This window comes from Pan paniscus, chromosome 20 (assembly GCF_029289425.2).
Source record: "Pan paniscus chromosome 20, NHGRI_mPanPan1-v2.0_pri, whole genome shotgun sequence".
In the NCBI taxonomy this organism is placed as follows: Eukaryota; Metazoa; Chordata; class Mammalia; order Primates; family Hominidae; genus Pan; species Pan paniscus.
The window spans coordinates 17,595,990-17,617,835 of NC_073269.2; the positions used below are offsets into that span (position 1 = coordinate 17,595,990).

The 21,846-nt window shown below is 54.5% G+C and overlaps 4 protein-coding genes across 7 annotated transcripts; 2 read left to right on the forward strand and 2 right to left on the reverse strand.

Annotated features, from left to right (window-relative positions):
* Nucleotides 1-992: 992 nt before the first annotated feature.
* Nucleotides 993-2,413, reverse strand: WDR83OS (WD repeat domain 83 opposite strand). The gene is made up of 4 exons (XM_008967658.4): nucleotides 2,276-2,413; nucleotides 2,050-2,155; nucleotides 1,442-1,539; nucleotides 993-1,347 (listed from the first exon to the last, which is right to left on the reverse strand). The coding sequence occupies exons 1-4, from the start codon at nucleotides 2,323-2,325 to the stop codon at nucleotides 1,281-1,283; spliced, it is 321 nt and encodes a 106-aa protein (XP_008965906.1). The 5' UTR covers nucleotides 2,326-2,413; the 3' UTR covers nucleotides 993-1,280.
* Nucleotides 2,414-2,681: 268 nt separating this feature from the next.
* On the forward strand, nucleotides 2,682-8,781 carry WDR83 (WD repeat domain 83). The gene is made up of 9 exons (XM_003814812.4): nucleotides 2,682-2,815; nucleotides 2,899-3,019; nucleotides 3,102-3,207; nucleotides 3,495-3,543; nucleotides 3,627-3,753; nucleotides 5,802-5,869; nucleotides 5,963-6,071; nucleotides 6,157-6,271; nucleotides 8,472-8,781. Exons 1-9 carry the CDS (start codon nucleotides 2,713-2,715, stop codon nucleotides 8,619-8,621), a joined length of 948 nt encoding a protein of 315 aa, XP_003814860.1. The 5' UTR covers nucleotides 2,682-2,712; the 3' UTR covers nucleotides 8,622-8,781.
* Nucleotides 8,670-16,279, reverse strand: DHPS (deoxyhypusine synthase). Of its 4 annotated transcripts, none has more exons than XM_034944473.3 (9): nucleotides 14,516-16,279; nucleotides 13,111-13,275; nucleotides 12,751-12,872; nucleotides 12,573-12,669; nucleotides 12,407-12,493; nucleotides 10,244-10,349; nucleotides 10,061-10,164; nucleotides 8,966-9,027; nucleotides 8,670-8,882 (listed from the first exon to the last, which is right to left on the reverse strand). In XM_034944473.3, exons 1-9 carry the CDS (start codon nucleotides 14,720-14,722, stop codon nucleotides 8,741-8,743), a joined length of 1,092 nt encoding a protein of 363 aa, XP_034800364.1. In that variant the 5' UTR covers nucleotides 14,723-16,279; the 3' UTR covers nucleotides 8,670-8,740. The 4 variants fall into 4 exon arrangements, 3 of the variants coding, with proteins under 3 accessions (XP_034800364.1, XP_003814857.1, XP_034800363.1); XM_003814809.6 differs by having other exon boundaries at nucleotides 8,966-9,091; nucleotides 14,516-16,189; XR_004667743.3 differs by lacking the exon at nucleotides 10,061-10,164 and having other exon boundaries at nucleotides 8,860-8,882; nucleotides 8,966-9,091; nucleotides 14,516-16,233.
* A 1,120-nt stretch (nucleotides 16,280-17,399) lies between these two features.
* On the forward strand, nucleotides 17,400-21,623 carry GNG14 (G protein subunit gamma 14). The gene is given in 2 exon segments (XM_055104189.2): nucleotides 17,400-21,214; nucleotides 21,217-21,623. Coding segments are annotated over 2 exon segments (321 nt in total). The 5' UTR covers nucleotides 17,400-21,012; the 3' UTR covers nucleotides 21,336-21,623.
* The last annotated feature ends 223 nt before the right edge of the window (nucleotides 21,624-21,846 follow it).

Here is a 21,846-nt window from a genome sequence, read left to right on the forward strand (position 1 = left end):
CCATGGACCTTCAGCGCTAGGGGCCTGGAAGGACCTAGCTTGCCTAAGAGGAGGATCTGATGAAGAGTCCTATACTGTGGGGATTGGGACGTTGGGTAAATACCCCTGGAGTACCGGGGATGGGATCCAGCCTGGTTGAGAAGGATCCCTGGGTGTTCCGGAGAGAAAAGAGGGTCTGACAAGTGGGGAAGGACCCCGAGTCTTTCATGCCTTTCCCAATTCCTACCAGTTCATTCTCTGATAAGAAAACAAAGCCCAGGGCAGGCGCAGTGGCTCAAGCCTGCAATCCCAGCACTTTGGGAGGGCCAGGCTGGTGGATCACTTGGGCCCGGGAGTTTGAGACCAGCCTGGGCAACATGGGTTGTTTTGTAGAGACGGGTTTGAAAACACAAAATTTGTAATTTTACACAAAATGTAAAAATACAAAAATTAGCTGGGCATGGTGGTACATGCCTGTAATCCCAGCTACTTGGGAGACTGAGGCAGGAGAATCACTTGAACCTGGGAGGCGGAGGTTGCAGTGAGCCGAGATCAAGATCATGCCATTGCCCTCCAGCCTGGGCAACAAGAGCAAAACTCTGTCAAAAAAAACAAGAATTAACTGGGCATGGTAGCACGTATTTGTGGTCCCAGTTATGTGGCAGGCTGAGATGGGAGGATTGCTTGAGCCCAGGAGTTTAAGGCTGCAGTGAACATAGATTGTGCCACTGCACTCAGCCTGCATGACAGATCAAGACCGTTTTCTTTCTTAAAAAGGAAAAAAAAAAGGAAACCAAAGCCTAGATTATCTAGGTCAGCAGGGCCATCTGGTGAGTTGCCAGAGGGCAGAAGTCACTGTCTTGTCCCTAGCACCTGACTTAAGACACAAGGTTTATGAAGTAAGCAAATGAACAGCCAGAAGCCTCCAGACTGGGGCCCCACACCAGGCCTATGGGGCTAGAGCCCTTCCCGCCAGGTAGGAGGAACACCCCAATGAACAGAAGAGGCTGACAGCCAGAGTGAAAAACTTTATTATTAACAGGTTTCAACGAGAAAGCAAATGAATACCCCTAGAAACATGGACAGCATCTCCCCCAGCAGCAGGCAGGGGAAGGGAGGCAGGAGGGGTAGGCCGAGGGTGTTCCCTAGGAAAGGGCCAGGTTCCCTCTATCCAGCTGGGGGCACCGAGACGGCCTCATTCAGGGAAGTCCAGGATGGCAGCTGAAGGCAGCAGGTTTAGCAGCCAAAGCCCAGGCCTAGTGGATAGACAGGGTCCAAAATGTGACCCTTCTAGGCTGATATCACCATGGGGGCGTCATGGGCTGAGGATTCTGCAGATAGGACATCACCACGGCAGAGATGGACAGCCTGAGACAGGAGAGAGGTGTCAGTCTAGGATGGGCAGGCTGGGGTCCCCCCACCCCTTACTCAAGAGTCACTTGTTCTGTAGGGCAAGTCTCACATGAAGCTACTCATCATTTGCTTCGTGTCCTCCGAGCTCCGAGAGTTGGCAAAGCTGATGAAGGAGCAGTAGACAGCGACCCAAGCACACCACTTCAGCTAGGGAAAGGTAAGTGGGTGGGCAGGTTAGTGAAAGGCACAACAATGAGTCCCCGAAGCCACCTTTCCAGACACCAGATCATGCCCACTGATTCCATCTGATGCAGCTGGGACCTTGCCCCACCCGGAACTCCTCAGTCCCACCTGCTCATGGCATACTCTAGATACGTGGTTTCTAGTCCTACTGTCTGGCCTGCGTCTCTCAGGGCCAAGAGAGACTCTGACATCCCACATGCTTAAGACCCTGCCCTTTTTCCACAAGTCCTCTCCAAGTTGCTTCAAAGCCTGGCCCCACTCGCAGACCAATCTGCCACATCCCCAACCTGACTCGAATCCTTGACTTCACCAAAGACTGGGGCTTTCTCGGCCCAGCGTCACCGCAGCCCCACTCCCGGCCGATCTCAGGTCCCGCCCCATCAGCAATGACAAGACACCCCGCTTCATTCCAAACCCGCCCCCGGGCCTCGTTCTCAGGTCCAACTACACCCATAGAAGCTCAACCCCGCCCACCTTAAGCATGAGGCCGCACATGCTGAAGATCATGCCCAGCAGGTTCATGTAGTCCGGCGTCGGGTCGTCCAAGGCCGGGTTACATTCGCTCGGCGGGGGCTTGTACCTGCGACAGGCTCGCGGGTCAGGGGCGCTCAGGTCCTGCCCCCGGGATAGACAGGCGCTTCCCAGGGCCCCGATCCACACCCACAACCCGAACCCGTGCCCACGACGCTGGGGTCCTCACCTCAGCACTTTGTTCGGCCTCCGTGGGTCCGACATATTGTTAGTGGACATAGCGAGTCGAAGGCCAGATCACGCCTCTTCCGCTGCAGGAATCGCAGCTTCCGGCGTGCAAACTGAGGGCGGATTTTAGAGTAACACCCGAGGCCCTCGCATTTCCGTTCCTCATGACAGAGGCTTGGACTCCCCTTACCCAGAGAACGGAGATTTAGGAGAAGCCAGAAGTCTTCCTTTCAAAGGGAAAATGGGGAAAAGAACCTGAAAGCGGGCTTCAATAGTTCCAACCCGATCACCGAAATGCCAAAATGATGAACCCGGAAGTGATAAACAGGAAGTAGGTCAGGAAGAACAATAATAAGGTTACACCCAAGCGTGGGTTTCCAAGGCGCGGAATTTTCCGTACAGACCGATTTAAGGCTGCAAGGAAGGAGTCCTGGGAGCATGGCTTTCCCTGAGCCAAAGCCGCGGCCTCCAGAGCTGCCGCAGAAACGGTTGAAGACGCTGGACTGCGGGCAGGGGGCAGTGCGAGCCGTACGATTTAATGGTGAGCGCCTTCGTCTTCATTCCGGGTCCTCCTCCCGCCTCCTGAGATCGACGGCCCAGTAACCCCCGCCTGGTGTTCCCCAGTGGATGGCAATTACTGCCTGACGTGCGGCAGTGACAAGACGCTGAAGCTGTGGAACCCGCTTCGGGGGACGCTGCTGCGGACGTACAGCGGCCACGGCTACGAGGTGCTGGATGCGGCCGGGTGAGCCGGGGACCAGGCTGGGATGGGAGCGCTGAGGCTGGGATCCGAGGTCGATGCTGATCCTCCTCCTCCTTTATTCCAGCTCCTTTGACAACAGTAGTCTCTGCTCCGGCGGCGGGGACAAGGCGGTGGTTTTGTGGGATGTGGCATCAGGGCAGGTCGTGCGCAAATTCCGGGGCCACGCAGGGGTGAGTGAAAGCCTGGAGACCCTCATTCGAGCGGAGGGGACCCGTATTAGCGCATAGGTGGTGACACGGCCACCCCCATTACACCGTAAGGATCCCTTCCCCAGATGACGATCCCCCACTCCGCATGCCAGGCTAGGCAGTCACCAACCCCTGTCCTTGCTGTTCCCCAAAACCTTTCACCTCCCCTTCTCCTAGCCTTTGCCCTTGCTTTAACCGACACTAGGAACCCTGCCTTTATCCCAGTCCTCCAAAGTCCAGCCTCCTCTAAGTGGCAATAACTTTCTCAGAAGGTGAACACGGTGCAGTTTAATGAAGAGGCCACAGTTATCCTGTCCGGTGAGTCTGGGGCCTAAGCACGGGGGCCCAGGGTGCTGCCCTCCCCCTCCAAACCTGACCTCACCATCATGCTGGCCTCACAGGCTCTATTGATTCCAGTATCCGCTGTTGGGATTGCCGCTCACGGAGGCCTGAGCCAGTGCAGACGCTGGATGAGGCCAGAGATGGCGTGTCCAGTGTGAAGGTGTCAGACCACGAGGTCCTGGCAGGGTGAGTGGAGCCAGGACCTGGTCTCACCCCAGGTGCTACTGGGAATCATAGCTGCCCCCATGCTCAGATTAAAACGTACTCTCAGCTGGGCACAGTGGCACACAGCTGTAATCCCAGCTACTTGGGAGGCTGAGGTGGAAGGATCACTTGAGTCCAAGAGTTCGAGGCACCATTGCACTCCATGCTGGGTGAAAGACAGACTGTCTACAAAATAATAATAATCTGGCCGGGCACGGTGGCTCACACCTGTAATCCCAGCACTTTGGGAGGCCAAGGTGGGCAGATCACTTGAGGTCAGGAGGTTGAGATCAGCCTGGCCAACATGGTGAAACCCCGTCTCTACTAAAAATGCAAAAATTAGCCAGGTGTGGTGACGGGAGCCTGTAATCCCAGCCACTCGGGATGCGGAGGCAGGAGAATCGCCTGAACCCGGGAGTTGGAGGTTGCAGTGAGCCGAGATTGTGCCACTGCACTCCAGCCTGGGCGACAAAGTGAGACTCCATCTCAAAAAAAAAAAAAGATAAAATAAAATGATTTCTAAAAATAAATAAAAATAGGCCGGGCGCTGTGGCTCATGCCTGTAATCCCAGCACTTTGGGAGGCAGAGGCAGGCGGATCATGAGGTCAGGAGATCGAGATCATTCTGGCTAACACGGTGAAACCCCGTCTCTACTAAAAATACAAAAAATTAGCCGGGCATAGTGGCAGGCGCCTGTAGTCCCAGCTACTCAGGAGGCTGAGGCAGGAGAATGGAGTGAACCCGGGAGGCAGAGGTTGCTGTGAGCCAACATCGCGCCACTACACTCCAGCCTGGGCGATAGAGCAAGACTCCGTCTCAAAATAAGTAAATAAATTAAATAAATAAATAAATAAAATATAAAAATAATCATAAGGAAGAATTTTTTTTTTTTTTTTTTTTGAGACGCAGTCTGGCTCTGTTGCCAGGCTGGAGTGCAGTGACGTGATCTCGGCTCACTGCAACCTCCAACTTCTGGGTTCAGGCGATTCTCCTGCCTCAGCCTCCCTAGTAGCTGGGACTACAGTCGTGTGCCACCACGCCCAGCTAATTTTTGTATTTTTAGTAGAGACGGGGTTTCGCCATGTTGGCCAGGAGGGTCTCCATCTCTTGACCTCGTGATCCACCTGCCTTGGCCTCCCAAAGTGCTGGAATCACAGGCGTGAGCCACCGCGCCTGGTGGAAAAAATATATTTTCTATTCATTAAATGGAAGTGAAGAGATCGTCATAAAGATCTTCATGTTGAGAAAGCAGAGGAGGAGGAAGAGGAGGGATTGATCTTGGTGTCTCACAGCTGATAGAGGCAGAAGAAAATCCACATACAAGTGGACGCGTTCAGTTCAAACCGTGTTGTTCATGGGTCAACTGTACTTTGAAAAGTGCTCCCTCTGGTGGCTGTGGGGGTGCAGGGAGACCAGAACAGTCTAGATGCTGGTGCTGGGTAGTGGGGAAAGTGGTGGGACTGAGTACTGAGGAGGAGGAGCTGGAGAATGCAGGAAAAGGGGGAATTGGGCCAGGTGGGGTGGCTCACACCTGTAATCCCAGCACTTTGGGAGGCTGAGGTGGGCGGATCACCTGAGGTTGGGAGTTCGAGACCAGCCTGACCAACATGGAGAAACCCCGTCTCTACTAAAAATACAAAATTAGCAGGGCGTGGTGGTGCATGCCTGTAATCCCATCTACTCGGGAGGCTGAGGAAGGAGAATCTCTTGAACCCGGGAGGCAGAGGTTCCGGTGAGCCAAGATCATGCCATTGCACTCCAGCCTGAGCAACAAGAGCAAAACTCTGTCTCAAAAAAAAGAAAGAAAAGGGGGAATCGGAAGGACTCCAAGGGCTTGGAAAGGGGGTGTGGGTCTTGGAAATGATGGAGTAGGACGTAATTGGCCCTGGGCCTGAGTCTCAAGGCCAGAGCTTCAGAATTCCACTCCTGTGCACTGGAAGAGCAGGCCCACTGGGCTGGGAAGGCACAGGGCTGCCTGGAGCCATGTGAGTGTAGTCAAGGTTCCCGCTGGATCTACCCTCTTCTGCAGCTCTGTGGATGGCCGCGTGAGACGCTATGACCTGAGGATGGGGCAGCTCTTCTCAGACTACGTGGGCAGTGAGTGTGGCCGGGGATGTGGGACAGGCAGGGAAGATGGGGGGCCAACCAGGGGCACCCCACCCTCACTCACCTACCCACCCTTCCCCCAAGGCCCCATCACCTGCACCTGCTTCAGCCGGGATGGGCAGTGCACCCTGGTGTCCAGCCTGGACTCCACATTGCGGCTCCTGGACAAAGACACAGGGGAGCTGCTGGGCGAGTGAGTCCTTGTGGTCGTGGGGATCCCCTTCCCTCCTCTCCCACCCCTGGAGAGGACCAAGCCCCCCGATCCTGTCCACCCTTAGGTACAAGGGCCATAAGAACCAGGAATACAAGCTGGACTGCTGCCTGAGCGAGCGTGACACACATGTGGTCAGCTGTTCTGAGGACGGGAAGGTGTTCTTCTGGGACCTGGTGGAGGTGAGGTGCCCCCAGCCCTACTTCATACCTAGATGCCTGCCCCGTCTCAGCCCTGTCCTTACCTCAGTAACTCCAGGGCCTGAAGGCTAGGATCTTTTTTTTTTTTTTTTTTTGAGACAAGTCTTGCTCTGTCGCCCAGGCTAGAGTGCAGTGGCGCAATCTTGGCTCACTGTAAACTCCGCCTCCCAAGTTCAAGCGATTCTCCTGCCTCAGTCTCCTGAGTAGTTGGGATTATAGGTGCGTGCCACCACACCCAGCTAATTTTTGTATTTTTAGTAGAGACAGGGTTTCACTATGTTGGTCAGGCTGGTCTTGAACTCCTGACCTCATGATCCACCCACCTCAGCCTTCCCAAGTGCTGGGATTACAGGCGTAAGCCACCACACCCGGCCCTTTTTTCTTTTTTTGAGACTATTGCCCAGGCAAATGCAGTGGCGCCATCTCAGCTCACTGCAACCTCTGCCCCCCAGGGTTCAGGTGATTCTCATGTCTCAGCCTCCCAAGTAGCTGGGATTACAGGCCCCTACCACCATACCTGGCTAATTTTTGTATTTTTAGTAGAGACAGGGTTTCACCACGTTGGCCAGGCTGGTCTCAAACTCCTGACCTCAAGTGATTCACCTGCCTCGGCCTCCCAAAGTGCTGGGATTACAGGCCTGAGACACCGTGCCCAGCTTGGGCTAGAGAGAAGATGAGGCAGGAAGGGCATTCCAGGCAAAGGGAACAGCATATGTTAAGAGGTGTAGCCTGCGCATGCATCAGTCAGGAAACAAAGGCTTCAGGGTGGCGGCAGGTGCGGCAAGATCCGGGGTCAGGCTGGACTGCAGATGCCAGGCCGAGCAACTGGCACTGACCCCTGGGCAAGGGGGAGCCGACGGCCATGTCTAACCTTGGGTGAGATAGGGCTGTAGTCATTCAAGAAACTGGAGCTACATCTTAGCATCCCTGTGCATGGTTTCAAGCCCTGAGCCCTGTCCTTGACATGTCCCAGCCTGGTGGGGAGTCAGGCCAGAAACAGACCATCCTGGTGTAGTGGGGTCAGAGTCGGGGGAATCTCGGCAAAGGAGACATCAGCGCTGGGCTTGGCCAGGGGAACTAAGGCCCATAAGAGGATGGAGGGAACCGGGGGGGCCCTGGAGACTTGGCGGACAAGCTCTTGCTTTAGGAACTAAGGTAGCAAGAATGTTCCACCTATTTCTTATGGGCCCAGTAGAACAGAAGTTGCCTTGGAGGGCAGGCACATCAAGGGACATTTTCAAGGTGGAAAGAGGAAGCATGGCTTGCTTGAGGAACTGTTTACATTGTGTTGGGACCAGGGGAAGTGGGGCTCATTGGGGCTGCCAAATGGACAGGATGGAGCCCAGCTGGTGGCAGGGAACAGGCAAGCTGCGAGCAAGGCATGCTCCAAGCATGGTAGTGGCAGAAAATCAGCAGTCTCTGGACATGGTCTAGAAGCAGAGCCAAGAGGAATGACTGATAGAGGAACATGTGGTACAAGAAAAAGACTCCCGGCCAGGCATGGTGGTTCACACCTGTAATCCCAGCACTTTGGGAGGCCGAGGGGGGTGGATCACGAGGTCAGGAGATAGAGATCATCCTGGCCAACATGGTGAAACCCCATCTGTACTAAAAATACAAAAATTAGCTGGGCATGGTGGCGCATGCCTGTAATCCCAGCTACTTGGGAGGCTGAGGCAGAAGAATCGCTTGAACTAGGGAGTCGGAGGTTGCAGTGAGCCCAGATCGCGCCACTGCACTCCAGCCTGTCAACAGAGCAAGACTCCATCTCAAAAAAAAAACAGAAAAAGAAAAAGACTCCCAAAGCCAGGCATGGTGGCTCACACCTGTAGTCCTAGCACTTTGGGAGGCCAAGGCAGGAGGATCACTTGAGGCCAGGAGTTCGAGACCAGCCTGGGCAACATGGTAAGACCCCATCTCTGCTATTTTAAAAAATAAAAAATCAATAAGAGGCTCCCAAGACTTGCGGCCTGAACACCTGGTAGGACAGAGCTACTGAGGGGCTCAGTCTGAGGTAGATTAATTTTGCAGTGTCCAGGAGGCAATTAGAGGCAGGTGGCTGAAGGTCGGGGAGAGGTGACTGAGGGCTTCAAGCAGGACTGAGATGGGGGCTGCCCAGGGACCTCAGAAACCAGGGTACAGCCCAGCCACAGATAACCACTCCCTACCCCTCGCTCCACAGGGTGCGCTGGCTCTGGCCCTGCCTGTGGGTTCCGGTGTGGTGCAGTCGCTGGCCTACCACCCCACAGAGCCCTGCCTGCTGACCGCCATGGGAGGCAGCGTCCAGTGCTGGCGAGAGGAGGCCTATGAGGCAGAGGATGGAGCAGGCTGAAGCCAGGGGACCCACCAACAGGACCAAGGACCGAGACATAGACATGGAAGGACTTCAGATACCATCTTATTCTAGAGACGTAGCTGACCAAAAAGTAGGGGAGGGGCTGGGTCTGCAAATTAATAAATAGAAGAGGGGGTAAGACCTTCCTGGGACCGCAGCCGCTCAGTCCTCGTTCTTCTCATGCATGAAGGCATCCATCTTCTGGGCAAAGGTTTCAGCCACAAGCAGGGGGAAGACCAGGGAGGCGTCAGCATAGACCTGGGTAGGGGGGAACCTGGGTAAGCCATGGGACCCACACTCATCGTCCCAGAGACCCTATGCCCCACCCAGCCAGCGCTTACCTTGACGGGCTGTGCATCCACCCGGATCTTGCCCCAGGAGACAGCCTCGTCTGGTCGGGCACCTGAGTCAGAGCCATCAAACTCCTGGGCTGTGTTGATGTAAACAGCGTAGTCGGCCCCGTTCCGCTGTGGGGAGGGGGGGGGCACGGCGGGCCCAGTCAGCCAGTCACAGGAGACAGACAGACACAGAGGGAGGACACCGTAGCCAAACAGGCTGAGAGGTGTGTCCCAGATGAAGGAAGCCCTTCGCAGACACTCGCTCCCAGACAGGGCCCATGTCAATGTCTGGGGTCACTAGAGCTGCTGGGCAACGATGGCTGTGTTTCCCCAGACCCAACAGCCAGGTGTCAACAACCCTGCCCCATCTGCAAGGCAGGAGCTGCCAGCAACTCTATCTTCAGAAGCCCTCCAAATCCAACCACCGCCTGCCTCCTGATCCCTGCATGGTCACCACTGTCCTGGACTGGAGTTCTCACTCACCTGCCACCATCTGTTCACCACATGGCCACCAGGGGGAGCATGGGAACCCGAGTCAAGTCCTCTCCCACCTCTCAGTGCAAAAGCCAAAGCCCCGCCTCAGCCCACAGGGCCCAGCGGGCTCCCTGTGGCACCTCCCTGCATCACCTCCTGGCCCTCACCACTCCACCTTCCCCTCACCAGGTACCCAGCTGTTCCTGGATTACTTCAGGCGCCCCAGAGCCTTTGCAATGGCTGTTCCCTCTCCTGGGAACTTTGCAATCCAGAAGCTCAATGCTAGCACAGCAGCACAAACTCCTGGCACGGGAGACAACCACATAGCTCCTGGGAGATGCCTCCCCAAACCCCTGCTCCCAGCTCACACTTCCAGAAGCCTCCTTCCAAAACCTCTTGCTGGACAGCACCCCTTTCTCTTCTCATGCCATCATTTAGTATTCCCCGTAGCAATGACTGCCCCCTGGTGTGGATGTCACTTGTTTGCTATCTCCCCTACTAGAACATCAGTCCCAGGGGAGCAGGGATCCTGGCCTGTCTAGTTCATGCTGTCTCCCCAGCACATGGCATAGGCCCACCACACAGCATGTCTGCACAGTGGGCCGAAGCGCCACCCCCACTCACCATGAGGTTGGCATTGGCAATGTGGTGCTTGACCACGCCCCCGCCCAGAATGATCATCCCAGTGCACTTGGCAAAGATGGCCTGTGTGTTGATGAGCCTCAGGTCTGGGGGAAGAGGGCCGAAGTCAGGCCTTGGACTCAGCCAGCCCTCCTTCCCCTCTCCTCTGTGGCCCTAGCGCCTCACCCTCAACGATGTCCAGGACCAGGCCCGGGTTCTTGTAGGAATGGAAGAAGATCATGTCGCCCAGCGAGCCGTCTGTAAGTGCGGGACTAAACACAGGGATGTGGTTCTGCAGAGAACATGACAGGACAGTGGCTGGAGCTCAGAGCCTCGTCCCCATGCTGGCTATATGACTATCTGACTGTGGATGGGGTGCCTAATTTCTCCAGGATTGTTTCCTCAATTATAAGCATAACAGAAACACCTCTCACAGATGAGGCCTATATGAGAAAACCCACAGAAAACACTTAGGATAGTGCCTGGCACATAAAGAACCAGCCTATTCTTAGCTTGCTGAGCTGTTTCTCTCTCTCTTTTTTTTTTTTTCCCCTGAGACGGAGTTTCACTCGTTGCCCAGGCTGGAGTGCAATGGCACTATCTCAGCTCACTGCAACCTCTGCCTCTTGGGTTCCAGTGATTCTCCTGCTTCAGCCTCCCGAGTAGCTAGGATTACAGGCGCATGCCACTATGCCCAGCTAATTTTGCATTTTGTTTTTTTAGTAGAGACAGGGTTCCACCATGTTGGCCAGGCTGGTCTTGAACTCCTGACTTCAGGTGATCCACCCGCCTCAGCCCCCAAAGTACTGGGATTACAAGCATGAGCCACTGTGCCCGGCTGTCTATCTCTTTTTTAAAGAGCCAGCTTGTGGCCGGGCGCGGTGGCTCACGCTTGTAATCCCAGCACTTTGGGAGGCCGAGGCGGGTGGATCACCTGAGGTCAGGAGCTCGAGACCAGCCTGACCAACATGGAGAAACCCTGTCTCTACTAAAAATACAAAATTAGCCAGGGGTGGTGGCACATGCCTATAATCCCAGCTACTTGGGAACTTGAGGCTGAGGCAGGAGAATTGCTTGAACCCAGGAGATAGAGGTTGCTGTGAGCCAAGATTGCGCCATTGGACTCTGGCCTGGGCAACAAGAGCAAAACTCCGTCTCAAAAAAAAAAAAAAAAGAACCAGCTTGTGCAACATGGTGAGTTCCCATCTCTACAAAAACAATTAGCCAGGCATGGTGGCACGCACCTGTAGTCCCAGCTACTCAGCAGGCTGAGGCAGGAGAATCGACTGAGCCCAGAAGCTCAAGACAGCAGTGAGCCATTATTGTACCACTGCACTCCAGCCTGGGAAACAGAATGAGACCCTGTCTCGTAAAAAAGAAAGAGTAAGTAGGCTGGGTGTGGTGGCTCACACCTGTAATCCCAGCACTTTGGGAGGCCAAGGCGGGTGGATCACTTGAGGTCAGGAGTTCAAGACCAGCCTGGCCAACATGGTGAAACCCCATCTGCAGAAAAATACAAAAATTGGCCGGGCATGATGGTGGGTGCCTATAGTCCCAGCTACTCAGGAGGCTGAGGCGGGAGAATCACTTGAACCTGGGAGGTGGAGGGTGCAGTGAGCTGAAATCACACCATTACACTCCAGCCTGGGCGACAGAGCAAGACTCTGTCTCAAAAAAAAAAAAAAAAAAAAAAGACTATGTAGCTTTTTTTTTTTTTTCTGGTTCTGATTCTCTAATTAAAGGGAGTGGGTAGCTCTTATTTTATAGCATCTGGGAGTGTGGGACCCTGAGCCAGGCCCCAGGGGAGTTGCTAAGTGCTGCCTCTACTGTTCCAGAGATAGTCTGGGAGGAGCATAAGGATGCTGAGGCCCCACTAGTTATCTGTGTGACTTCAGACAAAATTACCTAGCCTGGCCAGGCACAGTGGCTCACGCCTGTAATCCCAGCACTTTGGGAGGCCAAGGTGGGAGGACTGCCTGATGCCAGGAGTTCAAGACCAGCCTGGGAAACACAGGGAGATCCCCATCTCTACAAAAAAATTTTAAAATTAGCTGGGCATGGTGGCATGTGCCTGTGGTCCCAGCTACTCGAGAGGCTGAGGTGGGAGGACTGCTTGGCCCCAGGAGGTTGAGGCTGCAATGAGCTGTGATCACACCACTGCACTCCAGCCTAGGTGACAGAGCAAGAGCCTGTCTCAAAAAAAAAAAAATTACCACGCCTATCTGTGTTTGAGTCTCCTCATCTAAGAGTGAGGATGCTGAGAATAACAGTACTGAATCCCCAGGAGGCTGGAAAGATGAAATAACACATGCCAAAGTCTGGCTACTTTGCTCCCGCTTAGGTCCTCACCTTCTGGGCCCAGTAATACACGGACTCTGGGTTGTTGATCTCCTTGCCCAGCCGGGCGATCATCTTAGAAGGCGTCCACTTTACACCCTAGGAGAGGATGTGAGCTTCAGGCCATGCCTCCCCTGACTCCCACTGGACTGGCCGCTCCAGGTTGCCCCAGCCCCACCTCTGTGTTCTGCTCCATCACCATCTGGTCCAGAATGGGCATCAGCCAGTCCTCAAACTTGCAGTAATTGTCATTGGGCACCAGCAGGTTTCCGATCCTGAGAACAGGAGGCATGTAGGCATCAGGCCCCAGGACCCTTGGTCCAGCTCCCCTGCCCAACACCACTCAGGGTTCTCACCTATTGATCCCGTTCTCCCGGAGCTCCTTCCCCCTGAGGCTAAACTCGCCCAAGTATGTGGGCGCCAGGCACTTGATGAGGTCTTCCTCCACGCCGCCAGCTGTGGTCACCAATACGTCCACCTGCAGCCACAAGGCAGTGAATTTGGCCCAAGAAGGAAGCCCCTGCCCTCATTCTGGGCAGAACTTCTAACCTCATCCTTGTCCAGTGACTCTTATGAGGGAGCTCTGCTACAAAACAAAACTTGATTCTATTCCTCTGCTTAAAACAGACCCCTATCTGCCCATCTCACTTAAACGATCAATAACTGCATTGCCCACTGACCCAGAGGCCAAGGCCACGGCCCCACCAGGTCCCCACCATGTTGTGCTGCACAAGGTAGCGAATGGTCTCACGGATGCCTGAACTGATGAGGTTGGATGTATATCCCAGGAAAATGGTGCAGCTGGTAAGTGGGCGGCGGCTCTGGGTCAGGTCCGCGTGCTGGTCTTCATCCTGTGACAGCGGTTCCAGCTTCTTCTCGATCTGTGAGTAAGGGCCAAGTCAAGTTAAGCACTGGCCTTAAATCCCAGACTCAGGACTCCAGGTGGGCTCCAGAAACAGATTTCACCCCAGGCCCTGCACATTCAGGGATACAGGACCAGTTCTACAGGGGACCAAGGAACATCTCCTGTGTAAACTCTGCCCCTTCCCAGACCAGATCTCAAGACACACGTTCAGGATTTGCCCCCACCCTGTTTTTTTTTTTTTGGACGGAGTTTCACTCTTGTTACCCAGGCTAGAGTGCAATGGCGCGATCTCGGCTCACTGCAAGCTCCACCTCCCGGGTTCAAGCGATTCTCCTGCCTCAGCCTCCCGAGTAGCTGGGACTACAGGCGCGCACCACCATGCCCGGCTAATTTTTTGCATTTTAGTAGAGACGGGGTTTCTCCATGTTGGTCAGGCTGGTCTCGAACTCCCGACCTCAGGTGATCCGCCCGCCTCGGCCTCCCAAAATGCTGAGATTACAGGCATGAGCCACCGTGCCCGGCTTTTTTTTTTTTTTTTTTTTTTTTTTTGAGACAGAGTATCGCTCTGTCACCAGGCTGGAGTGCAGTGGCGCGATCTCAGCTCACTGCAACCTCCACCTCGCGGGTTCAAGCGATTCTCCTGCCTCAGCCTCCCGAGTAGCTGGGACTACAGGCGCGCACCACCATGCCCGGCTAATTTTTTGCATTTTAGTAGAGACAGGGTTTCACCATGTTGGCCAGGCTTGTCTCGAACTCCTCATCTCTTGGTCCACCCGCCTCGGCTTCCCAAAATGCTGGGATTATAGGCATGCGCCACCGCGCCCAGCCAGCCCCCACCCTTTTAGGAATCAGAGAGCATCTCCTTTCAGATCCGGTCCCTTCCCCGCTGGGAAAAGCAAATCTAAATTCAAGAACCGCCCAGACTTAGGCTCCTCCTCCCATATCCTCCCTTAATTTGTCTTGCCCCAGGCTCCGCCCATTCCAGAAAGCTTTAAATGTACCTAGAACCCGCCCCCACACCAAGAATCAGTCCTCGCCTCCTCAGGTTACCGTACTAGCATGTAACTACTAGAGTGCAAAATCCCCTTCCCAGGACAGAAACTCCCGCCCAGAATAGGTCCCGCCTTCCTCCAACTATTGGGCAGCTCAAATAAAAGACATATCCCCTCCACTGGAAACGCTGCCCCCGTCTAGTACCGCGTTGGTTCTACAAGCCACGCCCCTCCGCGTCCCTAGAAATTCCGCCCGGTCCTCACCATGGCATTGACTTGCTGTACAGCGCGCCCGAAGTTGGTTGCCTGGAAGCCGGTGGTGCCGAAGGCCTCCAGCAGTGCGCGGTAATTCACACCGCGGTTGAAGTCGTAGCCCCGGACCTGGGTGCTTTCGGGCGGCAACGTCGAGCTGTGCTTTAGCACGGCGGCCAGCGCCGCCGCTGGCGCCTCCCGTTCCAGGGAACCTTCCATGCGCCTGTAGCCGGCTCTCGAGTCAAAGCTGCCCCTAGGCCGGGCTTACGGCGGCCCAGAAACGCGTTAAACCCCGACGCGCGCGTCTCTGCAAGAGCACAGCAAGTAGGGAAAGTGCTTTGGGAGAAAGACCGGAAGTTGGTTTATCACGTGACCATTTTTAGCCCCTGTAAACCAGGTCGCCGCCATTTTTGTGCGTGTGTTCCGTAATACGGAAGCCGCGAGGAGCCTTTAGGCCCTTTCTTTTTTTTTTTTTTTTTTTTTTTTTTTGAGACGGAGTCTCGCTCTGTCACCCAGGCTGGAGTGCAGTGGCGCGATCTCAGCTCACTGCCAGCTCCGCTTTCCGGGTTCACGCTGTTCTCCTGCCTCAGCCTCCCGAGTAGCTGGGACTACAGGCGCCCACCACCACGCCCGGCTAATTTTTTTGTATTTTTAGTAGAGACAGGGTTTCACCTGGTCTCGATCTCCTGACCTCGTGATTCGCCCGCCTCGGCCTCCCAAAGTGCTGGAATTACAGGCGTGAGCCACCGCGCCCGGCGCCTTTAGGCCTTTTCCTCCTTTCTTTTTTTTTTTTTTTTTTTTTTTTTTTTGATACAGGGTTTCGCTCTTGTTGCCCAGGCTGGAGTGCAATTGCCCGATCTCAGCTCACCGCAACCTCCACATTCCGGGTTCAAGCGATTCTCCTGCCTCAGCCTCCCGAGTAGCTGGGACTACTGGCATGCACCACCATGCCCGGCTAATTTTGTATTTTTAGTAGAGGCGGGGTTTCTCCCTGTTGGTCACGCTGGTCTCGAACTTCTGACCTCAGGTTATCCGCCCGCCTCAGCCTCCCAAAGTGCTGGGATTACAGGCGTGAGCCACTGCGCTCGGCCTTTACTTGTTTTCATGTGTTCTCGACTTCCCATGAATGAAGATTCTTCTTTATTTTTATTATTTATTTATTTAATTTATTTTTGAGACAAGAGTTACGCTCTTGTTACGCAGGCTGGAGTGCGGTGGTGCAATCTTGACTCATTGCAACCTCTGCCCCCCTGGTTCAAGCGATTCTCCTGCCTCAGCCTCCCGAGTTGTTGGGATTACAGGCACCCACCACCACGCCTGGCTAATTTTTGTATTTTTAGTAGAGATGACATTTCACCATGTTGGCAAGGCTGGTTCTGACCTCAGGTGACCGCCCGCCTGGGCTTTCCAAAGTGCTGAGATTACAGGTGTGAGCCACCGTCCCCAGCCAAAATTCCTATTTTAATGCCACCTGCTGGAGACCCACTGCTTGGCCCGGCACTCGCCCATTCGTTTCTGTTCTGTCCCCTCGGGAGGAGAGGATGGTTTTGTTGTTGTTGTTGCTGTTTTGTTTGTTTGTTTGTTTGAGCTAGAGTCTTGCGCTGTCTCCCAGGCTGGAGTGCAGTGGCACGATCTTGGCTCACTGCAACCTCCGCCTCCCGGGTTCACGCCATTCTTCTGCCTCAGCCTCCCCAGTAACTGGGACTACAGGCGCCGGCCACCACGCCCGGCTAATATTTTGTATTTTTAGTAGAGACGGGGTTTCACGGTGTTAGCCAGGCTAGTCTCGATCTCCTGACCTCGTGATCCGCCCGCCTCGCCCTCCCAAAGTGCTGGGATTACAGGCATGAGCCACCGCGCCTGGCCTGCTGCTGTTTTTTGATAGGGTCTCACTCTGTCGCCAGGCTGGAGTGCTGTGACGCGATCTCGGCCCACTGCAACCTCTGACTCCCGGACTCAGGTCATCCTCCCATCCCAGCATTCCGACTAGTGTGCACCATCGTGCCCAGCTAATTTTTTTATGAGGGTCACTTTTTTTTTTTTTTTTTTTTTTTGAGACGGAGTCTCGCTCTGTCGCCCAGGCTGGAGTGCAGTGGTGCAATCTCGGCTCACTGCAAGCTCCACCTCCCAGGTTCATGCCATTCTCCTGCCTCAGCCTCCCGAGTAACTGGGACTACAGGTGCCCGCCACCACGCCCAGCTAATTTTTTCTGTTTTTAGTAGAGAGATGGGGTTTCACCGTGTTAGCCAGGATGGTCTCGATCTCCTGAACTCGTGATCCGCCCGCCTTGGCCTCCCAAAGTGCCGGGATTACAGGCGTGAGCCACTGCGCCCGGCCGAGGGTCACTTCTTAAGCGTCACCCATGGACAGGATTTCGGTCACCAGGCAGAGTTAGACACAGTTTCATCCTTCCTCAGCCACTTTTGTCTGATGGGATAGTGAGCCCGGTTTGTGCCCTCACAAGTCTCCAAAGCCTTCACATGCTGCATAACGCTCTGTTCTTCCTTCCCTTATAGCTGCAGCTGTCACCTCCACCTCCTCTGGGAAGCCTTCCCTGAACTTCCACTGGGTCAGTGGCCTCTTCTGGGACCCAGGGCTGACGTCTCTTTCCCTCCTGCAAGAATGTGAGACCCTGGGTGTCATCTGTATCTCAAACACACCCTCCTAACAGTGCATACGGCCAACAGGATTATTCACTCACTCTACAATTCATGTAGTCTATTCTCTATGGTGGGCTCCGTGCTAGGCACTAAGGATTTAGTGGTGAACAAGACCAAGATGTGGACCCTGCCCTACTGGAGCCCACAATCTGATTGGGAAGATAGAAAATTAACAATAGTGGTGAGTGCTATCAGGCCTTTTTTGTTTGTTTTTTTTTTTTTTGGAGACGGAGTTTCGCTCTTGTTGCCCAGGCTGGAGTGCAATGGCGCGATCTCCACTCATCGCAACCTCTGCCTCCCAGTTTCAAGCAATTCTCCTGCCTCAGCCTCCCGAGTAGCTGGGATTACAGGCATGAGCCATCACGCCCGGCTAATTCTTGTATTTTTAGTAGAGATGGGGTTTCACTATGTTGGTCAGGCTAGTCTCGAACTCCTGACCTCAGGTGATCTGCCTGCCTCGGCCTCCCAAAGTGCTGGGATTACAGGTGTGAGCCACCGTGCCCAGCGCAATCAGGATTTAAACAGGGTAATTTGAGTCTTTAGGTGGAGGGGTTCGGGATTTTAGTTGGAGGGATGGGTGAAGGACGCCAAGGAGGTGAGATTTGAGCCAAAGCCAGAAGGCTGAGAAAATCCCCGTATGTGAAGATGCAGAGAGGCCGTTCCCTGCACATGGGAAGACAGAACAGCAAAAGCCGTGAGGCTGGAATGAGCCTACCTTGGTGGAGGAGACAGACATCCTCCTTGACATCCTCGCTTGGACCTCAAAGTTGCCCCCTCAGTTCCCTCTCCACCTATCCCTGCTCTTTCTGCATCTCAGCAAACGGCCCCACCCTCCACTCATCCACTAGACTGAAAAATAGGGATTGGGGCTGGGCGCTGTGGCTCACACCTGTAATCCCAGCACTTTGGGATGCCAAGGAGGGCAGACCACCTGAGGTTAGGAGTTAGAGACCAGCCTGGACAACATGGCGAAACCCCGTCTCTACTAAAAAATACAAAAATTAGCCGGGTGTGGTGGCACACACCCGTAATCCCAGCTACTCAGGAGGCTGAGGCAGGAGAATCACTTGAACCCGGGAGGTGGAGGTTGCAGTGAGCTGAGATGGTGCCACTGCACTCCAGCCTGGGCAACAGAGCGAAACTCCGTCTCAAAAATAGGTAAATAAAAATTAAAAATGAGGAGTGGAGCTTGCTGTCTCCCCTTTTCTCACACCCCACATCCATCCTTCTCAGCATGTCTGCCAACCTCTACCTATAAAGTAGGTCCGAAATCCAGGTGTTTTCTTTATCCCCATAGCCTGCAAGCTGGCTTTGGTCTCCTCCAACCCATCTCCCACCTAACAGCTAAAATCAGAGAGCTCTTTTTTTTTTTTTTTTTTGAGACGGAGTCTTGCTCTGTTGCCCAGGCTGGAGTGTAGTGGCGTGATTTCGGCTCACTACAAGCTCCGCCTCCCGGGTTCACGCCAGTCTCCTGCCTCAGCCTCCCAAGTAGCTGGGACTACAGGCGCCCGCCACACGCCCAGCTAATTTTTTGTATTTTTAGTAGAGACGGGGTTTCACCATGTTAGCCAGGATGGTCTTGATCTCCTGACCTCGTGATCCGCCCACCTCAGCCTCCCAAAGTGCTGGGATTACAGGCGTGAGCCACCGTGTCCAGCCCGAGCTTTTTTTTTTGATGCAGGGTCTCACTCTGTCACCAGGGCTGGAGTGCAGTGGGACAATCACACCTCACTGCAGCTTCGACCTCCTGGCGTCAAGTGATCCTCCCACTTCAGCCTCCCCAGTAGCTGGGACTACAGGTGCATGCCACAGCTCTTTAACCATAAATCAAACATGTCACTGTTAAAACCTCCTAATGGTAGCTTCCCCCTGGGAGTAAAATCCAAGCTTTTCACAGTGGCCTTAAAGGGCACCTCTCAACCTCCCTGCTGCCATCTCCCACCATGCTGGCCCTCCCTCCCTCTCTCCTCTCCAGCTACACGGACCTCTTTGCTATTCCTGGAACCCACCAAGCTCTTTTTTTGTCCAAGGAGTCAGGTACTTGCCGCTCCTTCTGCCTAGAACACCCCATTTCTCAGTTCCTTCTCCTCCTTTGGGCCTAAGTTCAAATGTCACCTCCTCTGAGAGGCCTGCCCTGACCACTCCTCTCCCCTTTACTTTGATTTTATTCTTCTTTCATATGCCCTTTCACATGTATACTCTTTCACTGAGTACATTTTCTGTTGTCCATCCCTGCCTGACTAGAAAGGCAGCTCCATGAGGGCAAGGTTTTGTCTTGTTTCATTGCTAATTTGGGTTTTTGCACAGTGCTGGGCACATATTAGAATCTCAGGTGGGGCAGGGCTCAGTGGCTTATGCCTATAATTCCTTTGGAAGGCCAAGGCAAGAGGATCGTTTGAGGCCAGGAGTTCAAGACCAGCCTGGGCAACATAGTAAGAACCATCTCTACAAAAAGTTAAAAACATAAATTAGCAGGGCACGGTGGCTCACGCCTATAATTCTAGGTAATCGGGAGGCTGAGTTGAGAGGATCACTTGAGCCCAGGAGTTTGAAGTTACAGTGAGCTATGATTGTACCATTGCACTCCAGCCTGGACGACAGAGCGAGAACCTGGGCTTAAAAAAAGAAAAGAAGGCCAGGCACGATGGCTCACACCTGTAATCCCAGCACTTTGGGAGGCCGAAGCAGGTGGATCACTTGAGGTCAGGAGTTCGAGACCAGCCTGGCCAACATGGTGAAACCCCTTCTCTACTAAAAATACAAAAATTAGCCAGGTGTGGCCGGGCGCAGTGGCTCGTGCCTGTAATCCCAGCACTTTGGGAGGCCGAGTCAAGTGGATCACCTGAGATCAGGAGTTCAAGACCAGCCTGACCAACATGGTGAAACCTCATCTCTACTAAAAATACAAAAAATTAGCCGAGCATGGTGGCACATGCCTGTAATCCCAGCTACTCGAGAGGCTGAGGCAGAAGAATCGCTTGAACCCAGAAGGCGGAGGTTGCAGTGAGCCGAAATCACGCCATTGCACTCTAGCCTGGGCAACAAGAGCGAAATACCATCTCAAAAAAAAAAAAAAAAAAAATTAGCCGGGTGTGGTAGCATATGCCTGTAATCCCAGCTACTCAGGAGGCTGAGGCAGGAGAATCACTTGAGCCCGGGAGGTGGAGGTTGAAAGTGAGCTGAGATCACACCACTGCACTCCAACATGGGTGATAGAGCAAGACTCTCTCTCAAAAAAAAAAAAAAAAAAAAAAAAAAAAGAACGAAGGCATTGGAGATTTGGGCCTGAGCAGTGGCGACAGGAGGAGAGGCAAGGCTGCATGTTGGAGATGGCAGAGGCTGACAAAGCAGATGTGTTGGGAACAGTTAGCAGGAGATCCAGCAGGCCCGGGGGAGGCCAGGGCCTCCTCACTCCCCCAGCCAAGGCACCTAGCCCACAGGGACCCAGGTGACACATGACACCAGAGGAGCCACAGGGCCTCCTGGGGCAGGGACCCCCTCAGCCGAGGCAGCTGCTGCTGCTGCAGGTGGTGACATTTCACTCCATGAGAGTCCTGGCTTCAAAGTCTTTGCAGGGGTAGCCGAGGGAGAAAAGGGGGTTGAAGAGGACAGGCTGGGTTGGGGAGGGAGCCACAGCAGGGTGGCCACCAGAGGACCAGGCAGCCAGAGGTGACTTGGGCCGGAGCCCTTAGCCGAGGTGTGTGGGCCTGATGGGTCCAGGAGCAGCCACCCTCATCCTGCAGCCCCCAAGGAACATAGAAGGAGGTGTGGGAACCCTCGGGCAGCCCTAGGCTCCCCCTAGGGGACTGAGGTTGGGCCTGCTGCCCACGGCCTGCCCACTTTACCCAGATGTCCAGCAAGGTGGCCATCAACAGTGACATTGAGCAGGCCCTCTGGGCAGTGGAGCAGCTCCAGATGGAGGCAGGCATCGACCAAGTGAAGGTGAGGGTCGGGGCCAGTGCAGGAGGCGGGAAGAGGTGGGAACACATGGGCCAGGGGACAGGTGCATGCCTGGGTCTGGTCTGGCTGAACCAGTTGGTCTGCAGGTGTCCAAGATGGCCGCCGATCTGCTGAAGTTCTGCACGGAGCAGGCCAAGAATGACCCCTTCCTTGTGGGCATCCCGGCCGCCACCAACTCCTTCAAGGAGAAGAAGCCCTATGCCATCCTATGAACCCAGGACAATGCCACCCTGTGGCCTGGGCAAACCAGGGAGCCTCAATAAACATGAAGTGAATACTTCTCAGGGCATGGCTGAGCTGGGCTGAGATGGGAGACCAGAGGGACTTTGGGCTTGCAGGGGCCAGGTGCGTACCTAGCCCAGCCTCCCTCCCTGCCTGCCCCCGGGGTCACAGCCACAGCAGCACACACACACCCTGGAGCCCCAGACGGAGAGCACGCCATCCCTCTTGCCCTCGCCAGCACCCATGGGATAGCCTGAGCAGGTACCCTTTCCCACCGTGCAGACAAATGGCCAGGATTTGAGTCATAATCTATACACCACACGCGTCACACATCACACACACACGTGACATCATAGACACAGATGCCCACGATCCTCAGGACTCTCCCTCTTCAAACAAATGCACAGCAACAGCTGACATGCACCCCCAGCCCAGACTTGCTATCTCTCCCAGTCACTCCCATGCAGGCCCGCAGCCCCACGGCCCCAAGCAGGCACAGGC

What these genes read in the sequence shown, in the direction of transcription:
- WDR83OS (XM_008967658.4), bottom strand. Translation starts at nt 2,325, where the DNA reads ATGTCCACTAACAATATGTCGGACCCACGGAGGCCGAACAAAGTGCTG. An exon ending in AGGCCGAACAAAGTGCTGAG is followed by an intron (nt 2,156 to 2,275) that starts GTGAGGACCCCA and finishes AGCCTGTCGCAG; the next exon opens with GTACAAGCCCCCGCCGAGCG. An exon ending in TGTGCGGCCTCATGCTTAAG is followed by an intron (nt 1,540 to 2,049) that starts GTGGGCGGGGTT and finishes ACCTTTCCCTAG; the next exon opens with CTGAAGTGGTGTGCTTGGGT.
- WDR83 (XM_003814812.4), top strand. Translation starts at nt 2,713, where the DNA reads ATGGCTTTCCCTGAGCCAAAGCCGCGGCCTCCAGAGCTGCCGCAGAAA. An exon ending in GAGGTGCTGGATGCGGCCGG is followed by an intron (nt 3,020 to 3,101) that starts GTGAGCCGGGGA and finishes CCTTTATTCCAG; the next exon opens with CTCCTTTGACAACAGTAGTC. An exon ending in CTTCTCAGACTACGTGGGCA is followed by an intron (nt 5,870 to 5,962) that starts GTGAGTGTGGCC and finishes CCTTCCCCCAAG; the next exon opens with GCCCCATCACCTGCACCTGC.
- DHPS (XM_003814809.6), bottom strand. Translation starts at nt 14,722, where the DNA reads ATGGAAGGTTCCCTGGAACGGGAGGCGCCAGCGGCGGCGCTGGCCGCC. An exon ending in TACAGCAAGTCAATGCCATG is followed by an intron (nt 13,276 to 14,515) that starts GTGAGGACCGGG and finishes CCTTACTCACAG; the next exon opens with ATCGAGAAGAAGCTGGAACC. An exon ending in TTGCCAATGCCAACCTCATG is followed by an intron (nt 9,092 to 10,060) that starts GTGAGTGGGGGT and finishes CCCTCCCCACAG; the next exon opens with CGGAACGGGGCCGACTACGC.